We start from the raw sequence: 12,671 nt of genomic DNA on the forward strand, positions 1-12,671 counted from the left end.
TATTATTAACTACCTCTTACACTTAAATCAACCCCTAATTTTTTTTTTTTTTTTTTTTTTTTTTTTTTTGGTTTTTTCGAGACAGGGTTTCTCTGTGTAGCTTTGCGCCTCTCCTGGGACTCACTTGGTAGCCCAGGCTGGCCTCGAACTCACAGAGATCCGCCTGGCTCTGCCTCCCGAGTGCTGGGATTAAAGGCGTGCGCCACCACCGCCCGGCAACCCCTAATTTTTATCTATGCTTTGTCATGTAGTTCGTGGCTTGTTACCTCATTTTCTACATGTCTTGCTTACTCAGTGGCTGGCTGGCATCTGACATGGCCTGTTCTTTAGATTAAAGTCCTACATGGTTTTCCGCTAGGGTCAAAAATTAATTCCAGCACTTGGGAAGCAGAGGCAAGTGGATCTGAGTTTGAGGCCAGCCTGGTCTACAGAGCAAGTTCCAGGACAGGCAGGGCTGTTACACAGAGAAATCCTGTTTTGAAAATCCAAAAAAAAAAAAGTTAAACAACGAACGAATCCATTAGTTGGAAAAACAAAAACAAAACAACCTTGTGCTAAAATATAAAGCACAAAAGCAAAGATTAGTATCATTAAGGCTATGTGAAGCATTTACCTATATTGTTTTATTATTAATAAAAACTCGGGAGTCATATTGGGGTAAAAACCTGATAGATATGTGGGGTGTTTACCCACCAACCCCACAGTTCCCCAGAGTTTTCTTCAGTGTGAGCAGCAGGAAATATTAGAAGGATTTAGATTGTGGAGATAAACAGAAAATAAAGGATAGCCTCGAGAGGGCCCAGAACCTATTCCAACAGGCTCTGACTGTCTCTGCCCTGGGTATTTATAGAGACGTCAAGGGTGGAGCAAAAGACCTCCCCCCAGCACAGCCAAGTGCAGACCATCTCAGACACCTGCACTCATGCCCATGGTCCTAATCATCCTCTCTATGCAGATCTGCTGGGTAAAGCCACAGGAACCTGAAAACGGGCTCTCACAAGTCCCCCATTCTTAATATATAAAAAAGAACTCGTTATTAATGGCTTACAGCAATCTCCATAGCTGTTATACCTCCCAGTATGGGAGTAGAGGATGATATAGATGGCATTTCTCTTTTGGATTAGGTCCAAGGTAACTACAGCAGTCTTTAGCTGCATCAAGCCCTCTCTAAACCAAAAACTCTTAATGCAATTGCAAACTTAAAGAATCCCTTAGCTTCATCATTACCATTAACAGGTTAACATAAATATTGCTATGCGTATTCACAGTTCTCCAAATCTTACAACTCAAAGCAAACTTTCTTTTTTTTATTTATTATGTACACAGGGTTCTGTCTGCATGTATTCCTGCCGGCCAGAAGAGGGCACCAGATCTCATTACAGATGGTTATGAGCCACCATGTGGTTGCTGGGAATTGAACTCAGGATGTCTGGAAGATCAGCCAGTGCTCTTAACCTCCAAGCCATCTCTCCAGCCCTCAAAGCAAACTCTTAACAGAACCATTTGAATGAACATAAATGGTGCTATAAATAGTTAACAATTTTCTCAGTCTTACAATTTTAACTCAATAGAATCATTTGAATTTTCTTGCTAACAGAACATAGGAAAAACTTCTAATATTTTTACATCAAGCTTAATATTTCCTTAACTCCACAAAACCAGGGTGAATTAATATCATTAGGTTAACAATTTCTGCAAACATACATTCAACCTTAATTCACTCATAACTCCTCCTTTTCTTTATAATTTTTTAAACAATCTCAAACCTAGTTAGAAGAAAACCCAAACTTACACAATTCCTACAAACCCATATTGAAAAGCAATATTCTCAATCTAACCATTAACACTTTGAAAACTTTTAGCAAAACATCCAAAAGCAGTTTCTTAATAAACCTCTTTACACTTTAAAAGTAGTCTTAATATACCCCATTTGCATTTCTTACTAACAAAACATGACATTAATCCACTCAAACAACAAGAAAATATTTTTTAAATTAAATAGACCAAGGAATTAACTCTCCCTTTTTCTTTATAATTTTTTTAAGCAACCTCAAACCTAGTTAGAAAACCCAAACTCTTCTGTTTAAACAGTACCATTTGTAACACAAAACCAGTTCCATAAGTAATTCCATTTTTACATAAACTGTTCCACAAAACAATTGCATTTTTAACACACAACAATTCATGAATCACCAGCATATATGCATACACAAAACTGCATCTTTAGTCTAGGTAGAAACAATAAATTTCTTCATTTAAACAGTTCCATTTTTAACGCAATTCCAGAAAACAGTTCCTAGGTCATTAAGTAAATTCAAAATTGTCCCATTGCAATGAAATCACTATTGTTCATTTCATTTCCCAAGTCCCAAAATTCATATAATAAATTCTGGTACGAGCCTTCCAAATATGAAGAAATCCATAACAAAAACTTTTTTGTAGTTTTATCTCATTTTTTTAATTTCAAAAAGTTCAAAGAAAGTAAATTCTGGTATCAGGCTTTCACTTCCAAATATGAACAGACGTTTTACAACCAAAATTTTTTGAAGTTAACAATTTTAGTTCAAACAAGAGTCCTGCAACTTTCATTCTTAAGCCAGAGACTTTCTTAGTTACAGTAACATTTTAAACTGCACCGTTTTTGTTGTTAGCTCAGGTTTTTTTGTGTTGTGTTGATTTTCTATGGATCTCAGCTGCGGATGCCTTGTGCTGGTTCTGGCGTCCGCCATTCTTAGCTTCTTAGCGGCTTCTGGAACTTTTGAAAACCGCTCAGACTGCCTGCTTTGCAGTCTACTATGACACTAACCTTCTGTGTCTCAGGTTCTTTCACCATATACATTAAGAATAGATTAACACTCAATATTTATACTTTTTTACAAACTCACATATAACATTAACATCTACTTATTTTCCCCCTTCTTAATTTTTTAAAGCCATATTTGCCTTGAGTTCTTTAACCATGCTGATGTTTCTGATAGATTTTTTTTTTTTTTTTTTTTTTTTTTTTTTTTTTTTTTTTGGTTTTTCGAGACAGGGTTTCTCTGTGTAGCTTTGCGCCTTTCCTGGAACTCACTTGGTAGTCCAGGCTGGCCTCGAACTCACAGAGATCCGCCTGGCTCTGCCTCCCGAGTGCTGGGATTAAAGGCGTGCGCCACCACCGCCCGGCATTTCTGATAGATTTTTATTAGCCCAGCATTTTCACCAAAACTGCTACTATTCAGAGGAGTCAAGAACATAGGTGTTCTTTCATGAAACATATCCTTCATTATCTTACTCTAAGAAAGAGAATTTTCATGATTTAGTATTTTCACTTCATTAGCTTTAACCCTTGATGTTATTGTTGTTAGCAGCTGTGATATTTAGCGTTGATTCCATATAAGGAACTTTCACGTGAAGCAACTACTTTTTTAAGACAGTTAGATTTTCTGAAGTTTGTTCCCATCTATAAAGCAGTCATTTCTTTTTGAATGCCTGTTTCCTTGTCTCCTTATTAGATTTGCAAAGGAATCATTGGTTGCAGGTTGTTTGTTCTCGAGGCAAAGAACTTTTATTTTCACATAAGTTTCTTCATATCTAAAACAACGTTCAGTGTATAAACTGCTTTCCCTTGTTTTAATAATTTTAAGGTGGCTTGTTGACAAACCGTTTCTAGTTAGAGGCTGTCCCCTTTACCCAAATTTATCACTTCAGGACGAGAGTGAAATTTCCTTTGAACTACTTACTGTAAAGCTCCTAGCAAAAATTTTTTGCACAGCTATTAGGGAAAATAAGGTATTTTCCACAAAGGCGCCAAAAAACCAGCAAATCTCCGAGTTCCATATTCTTTCAGTTTTTCATTGGAACTGACATTCAACAAACTCTGAGATGATTTTCCTTCTTTTTCTTTTAAAAGCTGTATTTTAAGTTTACCATGAACGTATTTTCGAGCTGACAAAGGTCTTTCAGGGCAATTTTGCCATCTTTAGTGGAAAAACTACCTTTCCCAGAATGCATTTCTCTCTCTCTCTCTCTCTCTCTCTCTCTCTCTCTCTCTCTCTCTCTCTCTCTCTCTCTCTCTCTCTTTGCATTTCTCTTATATCAGTCCTTTATTGCAAGCTAGCTTTCGGACTTCATTTCCCATATTTCTTTTCGGGTCTGGGAGTCAATTTCTGGTATTTTTACTGGACGTGCTTACGAAGTTTTTGCTTTTGCAACAAGAGATTTGAACCAAGCGTTTTAAGTTTTCAACTACGGGAGATTGGGAGATTTCTGTTCTCAGAGCTGGCCTCAACAGGTGTCTCTGCTTTATGGGTCACCGGCCCTGAATCAGAACTGCACCTGCCTCGTTATTGCGCCTTGAGGCAGGCATTCCTTTTACCAACTTTCCTCGGGGCTTGTGTTTGCCTTAGCCAGTCAGTAAAAAACAAAAGCATTTACAACAGAGCTTTTCCATAGCTCCTTTGGAGAGATTTTCTCCCACTGATCTTATTTTCATTTTGCTTGTTCCTTTTCCCCCAGATGCAGAGCTTCAGATAGCTCAGGCTGCTCTGTCCCTCTGCTAGCTGCCTTTGGAGATAGGGGCTCCCCCCACACCCCCGAATCTGCCTCAAATTCTAGCAGCTTTTTCAGGTCATGCATTTTCGGGGGGGGGGGAATCTATTCCTTCTCCGTTTCTTCAGAGAGTCTTTCTCCCAGACAGTTCCCAGTTTGGTCTCAGTTTATCCCCTTTGCCCCAGAAACATTTTCCGACACTACAGTGGCAGCTTTTCCTGCTACTGAAGGTCGGGGCTTTTTGTCTGTTTTCGGGGTCTGTGAGGTTTGTATTCATAAATCAAGCTTAGCAAGGGAGGTTTTTGCCATCTCTAAGCTCGCATCAGGCCCATTCCCCAGTGGGTTGCGTTTGTTTGTCTGAGTGCTCAAGGACAGAGCTTAAGCCAGAGGCAATCACCCCGTAGGCTACACTCCCTCATCTCACTGGGCGTTAGTTGAAACAAAGCTTCTCTCATAAAGATGCTTTCTCTGATAGAAAAGAAAGCTTTATTCCTGGATAGTTTTCCATTCTGCCCTGCCTGGGCTCTTTCCCCAGACAGCGTTCTGACTCTGCAGACTAACTGCAGACGCAGTTTGGCTTTACTACTTTCCCAGAAAGATCTTTCCTCTGATAGGAAAGCTTTTTTCAGATTTCTTTTTGCATCTGTGGACCCATCAACCTGGGACTTATAGGAAAGCAGATAACTATGCTGTTCCCACCGGCTTTAACTTTGTTCATTAGCAGTTTTCCCCTGGGTCCTGCACCTTCCTGCCTCAGCTGTGCACTCCAGGAAGTTTACAACTGCAGGAACCCTAGTATCTCCGAAATGCACTCCAACTCGGAGAAGCTGGCCAGTCGCCTCTCGGTTGTTGGTCAGAATTGAGGATACAATGCTAACAGTTTGCATTGCTTCAGGGGATCTTTGCCTTAGGGGGATTAGAAGCACCTTTTCATTCTGAAACGCTCACTCAGAAACAAAACCCTTGATGCCTCAGCTCAGCTGTAACTGAAAAGCTTAGCTTTTGTGCTTTCCCTAGGTAAAGTTGCCTGCCCTATTGGGCTCTTTATGGCTTTTCACCCATACTCTCCCCTCAGGGGACTTTGACCCACTGTCTTTTACTAGCTTGAAGAGACAAGGCTTAGAAGAGAGGTTTTTAGGAACTCCATCCCTGCCTCCCTCATTGCAGGGAGGATTTTTCTGGCTTGAAAGAACTTAGAGAGGCTTTGCTCTCTTAAGAGGTTTGTTGCTTTCCCTAAGTGCTAGTCACAGGTGATTCTTGTTTTTGTTCTTCTGAGAGAGAAAGATTAAGGCTTTTTAGAGAGATTATTTTTCCCAAAAAAATTTCCAAGTTTTTTAGTTTGAGATAAAGATTTTTTTTTTCCCCAAGAGAAAGACCAACTTTTCCCAAAACTTCAACTTTAAACTTTTTGGCTTCTTACACCTGCATTTTTGCCTCAGGGAGAAATCACTTTCTCCTGCCTCTTGGACTTAGCATTTCAGCTGTCCCCAGGTCAAAAGCTTCCATAGGAAACTTTTTTTCTGCCTGATCTTTTTTACTACCTGTAAAGCTCAAAGAAAGATTCCCCCCCCCCAGTTCACAGCCCCCAAAGTTAGAAAACTGAAGTTTTTCTGTCTAGTTGCCTTACTTATCTTAAATTTTTTCTACACGATCTTAATTTCTAAGTTTTTCCTACACTATATTACTACAGTATAACTTATACTTATTTTTCACAGATAGAAATTAAGAGATACAAGATAGAAATTTTGATATTTTTGCACTGCAGCATCAGACATTCTTCTTGTGCATTTTTTTCCTTTTCTCTCGAGGATAAAAACCCCTGCCCTTAATATTCATATTTCATATTCCATTACAACACTGGACATGTCCCTTTCTTTCCACTGGCAGGACCTGACTCAGCACTTTCGCCAAAAACTCTGTAATAAAACTATTATTTTCCTTTATCTTTAGTCCCTGTTCATTTGTCTTTAGTTCCCCCCTTTTTTCCTTTTTCTATAGTCCCTATTCAAGGTGCCATTCTACGGGGTGTTTACCCACCAATCCCACAGCTCCCCAGAGTTTTCTTTAGTGAGAGCAGCAGGAAATACTAGATAGAAGGATTTAGATTGTGGAGATAAACAGAAAATAAAGAATAACCTCAAGAGGGCCTAGAACCTATTCCAATGAGCCCTGTCTCTGTCCCAAGGTATTTATAGAGATGCCAAGGAGTGGAGCAACACCCCCCAGCACAGCTAAGTGCAGACCATCTCAGACACCTGCACTCAGGCCTGTGTTCCTAATCATCCTCTCTATGCAGATCTGCTGGGTAAAGCCATGAGGAGAGGAACCTGAAAACAGGCTCCCACATAGATCCAAAGAGGAAGAGGAATGATCAGCTGACCCTAACTCTCCATGCTTTCCAGATCGAAAAAGGCCTCAAATCTCTCTAAGCTCCTCCCTCTATCTTCCTGGGGCCCCCTATCTGGGTCCTCCAAAATCTCTATGGCTAATTCCAGTCAGCCAATTGCTGACTCCGCCCTGATTCAAGGTAAACTTTATTAGCAGTCTCAGAGTGTCAGTGCGAATAAATATTCTGCAACAAATATGTTTATTAAGCAATTATGAAGAGTGCAAACTACATTTCTTAGGAATGTAGAGATTACGTGTTCTTGAACATGAAATTCAGAAGTGCACATTTCCATACCCTGCTTAATGAAAGCATGGCCCTGCTCTCAAACAGTCTGAAGGATCAGACAGGCCTGGAAAAGCAGCCCTACCCTCTCATGGGCATATCGTGAAACAAAGGATTTTAAACAACAGACCATGCTGGTATCTGAAACTATGGCTGGAGAGATGGCTCGGTGGCTAAGAGCACATGCTCTTCCAGAGTTCGGTTCCCAGCACTTCTATCAGGTGACTCAGTGTGACCACAGCTCTAGGGGACTTGATGCCTCTGGTCTCCAGAGGCACCTGTGTTCACATGCACACACAAACCTACACATCATTAAAAAAAAGGAAAAGTGAAAAGGAGTCTGAAACAACTGGCAGTGGCTGATGTTCATGGACTGGATCTATAGTCCAGCTGTGAGCTGTGGAGGAAACAGAACTACACAATAAACTTCCAGAACAAACAGCTTAACTCTATTTTATTGATATAAATACAACATATCTCACAGGCGTCCACTATTTTATCATACTACACAAGAGACAAAGTGAGAGCAATTATATATTAATGCAAAAAGAAAATACAGAAATGCTTTGTTACATAAGTCACCTATATATAGTAAAGCATCCTACATACTTTGTACAATTTATTTCTAATTGATTAAGTATTTGAAATAAAGCAAGGCTCAATTTATTCAAAGTTTTATTTCTCGGTGGAAAATGCTCTTTTCATCAGTGGTGGCTGCGTCTTCCCAACATCAAACATCATTTCCAAAGGTGGGTTGTTGAGAGAACACCAGTCAGGTATACGGCCGGTCTGATTATAATATTCCTTTGAAATGGAGCGGCTCCCAAGTATATCTTGCAATGCTCCAAAAACAGCACCTGTGTAGCAAGAATACTTTTATAGCTAAGATGCTATATCAGAAAACTGTAAGCTGCGTACATCCATTCTATGAAAAGACAGACCGGCAAATCCAGCAGTGCAGACCACATTCTCCATTTCAGTTCACTGGGATTTTGAATAACAGGATCAACCATAACTCCTATGTTGAAAGTAACTTAAATAACCTTTTGCAGATTACAGTGAATACGGAATTACAAAATCTATAAGGAAGTGAAATAGAATGAGGTGGAAGGATTTTCAACTTTAGGAAAGACCCAAGTTTTCTTTGTCACAACTTGGCTACATGTCATTTACTTAAGTAAAACAAAACTGCAAAACCCAACAGGTATCATTTAAAAGTCTTAAGATTTTTTTCATACTTTTTAATATAACTTATTTAACTTTTTATTTTATGTGCAATGGTGTGAAGGTGTCAGATCCACTAGAACTGGAGTTACAGATAGTTGTAAGCTGCCATGTGGGTGCTGGGAATTGAACCTGGGTCCTCTGGAAGGGCAGCCAGTGCTCTCAACCACTGAGCCATCTCTCCAGCCCCAAAAGTCTTAAGATTTTATACTGAAAAAGAAATAGTATTGCATTCATTTAAAAATCCTAACATTTGTTTTTCCTCTCTAAATGTATGATCTCAACACCGGCTCTATCATAAAATACACAGTGTACAATGTATACATGTGACTGTTTTTCTCTAGGTAGTCATTAGACTGCCTGCTTATCCAGCAGTAACACCATCTAGAGCATTCAATGAGCTCCATCACAGAGCAAGGATGAAGCCAAGAACCCATTTCCCCATTAACACAAGAGCTCTAAGTAACAGCAAGCATCTCTCTAGACTCCGGTCGCCACTTTCACTATTCTGAGGGACGACTTCAGATGGATGAAGTGTACTTAGTGTTTGAGACAGGGCTTTCCTATGTGGCCCTGGCTGGCCTGGAGCTCATTATGTAGACCATGTTGTCCTCAAACTCATAAGAGATCCACCTGCTTCTACCTCCAGAGTGTTGGTATTAAAAGCGTGTGCCACCACATCACGACCCGTCCCTAAGGATGAAGTTTACTTAAAAAAAAAAAATCACAGTGCAAAGGCCAACAGAAACAAGCATATAATTCTAAAAATTCAAATAATTTAGAGAAAAGTCACATTTTATGAAAATTATTTGTTCATTTAAAGGTCTAACTTTGCAGCTTAGACTGGCTTGGAATTCATTATGTAGCCCAGGCTTGCCTCAAACTCTTGATCCTCCTGCCTCAGCCTCCTAAGTAATTGGACTGTGGGTTTATTTCTCAGTGGAAAATATATCTTCAGCATCATCTGTGGCTAAGTGTTCCCAACATCAGACATTATTTCCGAAGGTGAACTGTGAGGGGACACTAGTCAGGTACATGACCCAGCTAACAGTTCTACCTACGAGATGGGCAGTTTTCAATAGTGAATCAGTTACTTCGATGCATTTACTAATGAGAACACCCAGGACTAAGTTCTTACCTCCCAGCCAGGCCACACAATTAGCCTTTGCAGGTGGAGTATGAATTCGGAAGGTCTTGGTGCCAAGTGTCTTTTTATATTTTGGTTTTTCTACCAAATACCGTATTTCTGCAAGCAATCTGTGGAGAAATCCTGGCAACATAGATGTGCCACCTATGACTACCAAATTCTCTGCCAGTTGCTTCCTGGTGTCTATTGGGCACTGGTATTGAAAAAGAAAAGAATTATTTTTAATTGGATAAATCCTGGTTAAGTAGACTTACTACACAGAAATGGACACTGTATACAGTATCAGCAGCAGCAGCAGCCGTAATACAAGAGACTGTAATGTTTCTCTGTTCAAGTGCTGGGATTAAAGGTATGCCCTACCACACTCAGCCTCTGCATTACCCTCTACATCAGTCTCTAAATTGTGTGTGTGTGTGTGAGCATGCACACCCATGCACACAGACAAGTATATAGGTGCAGTGCATGTGCAGAGATTAGAGGACAATTTGCAGGAGTGGGCTCTGTCCTACTATGGAGGTCCTAAGGCTTGAACTCAGGTTATCATGCTTGGTGGCAAGTGCCTTTACTCACTAAGACATCTAGCTGGCCCACAGTTTTAGACTTGAAAATAGTGTAAATTCCAAGTCATAGAGGCAGTAGTATGAGTGTACTCATTTCAAGACAGAATAAGTAAGTTGGGCAGAGGGTATGAAACAACAACTATCTTTTCTCATATAAGTAAGGAAAGCATGTAATATTTGACCACCACCCCTCTCTCTCTGTTAACTTGTTTGTTTTTTGAGACAGATAGCCAAATACAGCCAGGAACTCACCACACATCCTGGGTTAGCCTTGAACTTGCAATCCTCCTTTCTCAACCTTTAGAGTGCTAGGATAATAGGTGTGTGTACCACTGTACACACTGTATCTGGCTTAAACCCTAATTTTCAAGGTATTATGTTTCTACTCCCATACCTAAGGCCAGTTGCTGGGTGGGAAGCTCACTCTCAGAGTCTGTCTGGAGGTTCTCACAGGACAGCACAGCTGTTCATGTCCCTTGACTGGAGGACCCTCTCCTCTACTGAAAAGTCACAGGACAGCACAGCTGTTCATGTCCCTTGACTGGAGGACCCTCTCCTCTACTGAAAAGTCACAGGACAGCACAGCTGTTCATGTCCCTTGCCTGGAGGACCCTCTCCTCTACTGAAAAGTCACACTCTTGGCCCAGCTTCCAGAGGCCGTGCTTCAAAAGGAGAAAAGAAGTGAACTCTGCTGGCCAGTCAGATCAGCCTGGCAGCCCACGGGGTGCCAGATCATCCTCACTCGGACCCTCTGAGAACTGCGCTTCCTCATCAGTTCTAAGACTTAGGAACGATCTAGTTCTTCAGGAAGTGGTGCCTGAGAGGCAGACAGTACCTTTCCACAGTGATGGTACTTCAGATGGAGTTCTACAGTGGCATAGTCACTCAACAAAGATATATATATGCCTCAAGCACTTGAAAATTCACTACCATACAGAACAGAATTTGGAGGAACTAAAAGCTACTCAAGGTCCAAGTCTGGTATCTGCTCTGAAAAAAATTGCTTTGTTCAAACTCATTACCTGGTTTGGGATACCATATCTCACTCAGCGCCAAAGTCAAACTCATTAACTAGAAATGTTTTTCACATGGTTTTTACATTCATGTATTTTATATGTGTGTGCGTGTGCGTGTGTTGGTGTGGGCATGCTACAGCACGCAGGTGGAAATCAGAGGACAACCTGCAGGAGTGGGTTCTACCATGTGTGTCCTGGGGTTGAAGGTAAGCCATCAGATTTGGTGACAAGTACCCTTATCTGCTGAGCCATCTTTCTGGCCCTATGAATATTTTTAAAATACTACGAAAAACGTTTTTTTGATACAGGGTCTTACTGTGTGATCCATGCTAGCACGAATTCTTGATATAAACCAGGCTGGCCTGGAATTCTTCAACTGCCTTGGCCACTCAACCGCCACTATGCTTAGCAGCATTAACTGTAAAACTCCACAGAGAAGTTTAAGTAGGAAAATGTAAGCCAGGTGTGGAGGTGCATGCCTGTAACCCTAGCACTCGAGATGAAGAGGCAGAAGAATCTGAAGAATTGCCAAAATCCAATGATATATTGAGTTACAGGTCAAAACCAAAACAAAAAAAACGCAAGTAAAATATTTTTAAAAGATAACAATATTCTATAAAAATTACAATAAAGAGCCTAGAAAACTACTTCATTCTTATAAATAGTATATGATAAGGAAAAATGCAGAAGCCAACACTTCAATTTTTTCTTTGAAGGACCATTACAACGAAGGGAGACTTTATCAATACCTGCAAAAGGGAGTCCAGTATTAAAGTGGCGACAGATTTCTCCTCGTTATCTTGTTCAAAAAGGATTTCCACAACTGAGTCTCTATGAGAGTAAAAAGAAAAGAGAGCGCTTTATTGGCATCATACAACCCGACGTGGAATAAAGCATTAGTTACCCTGACATCATGTTTTTAAGTGGCAGTATCACCTTCATGAATCATTTAACAAAACACAAAGCTTTTCTCATCGTAAGTGGGGAAAATGGTAGTGTCCACCTCCAGGGGTCGAGAGGAGGATGCAACACTCTTGTCAAACAAGGTTTGGCACACAGGAAGCATTCCTCAGTGTGAGCTCCTGGGGAAGTAAGATTTGCATGTTTTGGATTTCATTACCCCTCCTCAAACATAACAACAGAAAAGAGGTTGTACTCTGTAAAAGCTAACAAAACCCTTTGTTTTTTAAGGATTTCTGAAGCACGTTTCCATGGAGCTGAAGCTGACTTCAAACTCCTTATCCTCTTGTCTCTACCTCCCACATGCTGGAATTCAGGTGTGAGCCACTACAAGGGGCAGCCCACACTTTTTTTTTGTCTTAAAAATCTACAATAAAAGCTGGGTACGGTGACCCACACCTGTAACCCCAGCACACAAGAAAGGTAAGCAGAAGGACTGCTACAGACTGTAGGCCAGCCTGGGCTACACAGCAACACCTGTTTTAAAAACAGGAAGCAGCAAGGTCATGACAGAGACTTAACAGAAGCCTACTTTGGCCAACATGAGAAAAGTCTTTGGGGTG

General features: G+C 40.6%; 1 protein-coding gene across 1 annotated transcript in view; it reads right to left on the reverse strand.

Moving 5' to 3' along the window:
* Nucleotides 1-7,638: 7,638 nt before the first annotated feature.
* Nucleotides 7,639-12,671, reverse strand: part of Actr10 (actin related protein 10) — a 32,334-nt gene continuing 27,301 nt past the window's right edge. Inside the window, exons 11-13 of the mRNA XM_052739653.1 lie at nucleotides 11,898-11,979; nucleotides 9,564-9,765; nucleotides 7,639-8,058 (exon numbers count right to left, since the gene is read on the reverse strand). Of these exons, the coding sequence (XP_052595613.1) occupies nucleotides 7,877-8,058; nucleotides 9,564-9,765; nucleotides 11,898-11,979 (466 nt within the window). The 3' untranslated portion in view covers nucleotides 7,639-7,876. The remainder of the gene's footprint in view (nucleotides 8,059-9,563; nucleotides 9,766-11,897; nucleotides 11,980-12,671) is intronic.

The sequence above is a fragment of the Peromyscus californicus genome, unplaced genomic scaffold (assembly GCF_007827085.1).
Source record: "Peromyscus californicus insignis strain IS unplaced genomic scaffold, ASM782708v3 Scaffold_15__1_contigs__length_86483966, whole genome shotgun sequence".
Lineage (NCBI taxonomy): Eukaryota > Metazoa > Chordata > Mammalia > Rodentia > Cricetidae > Peromyscus > Peromyscus californicus.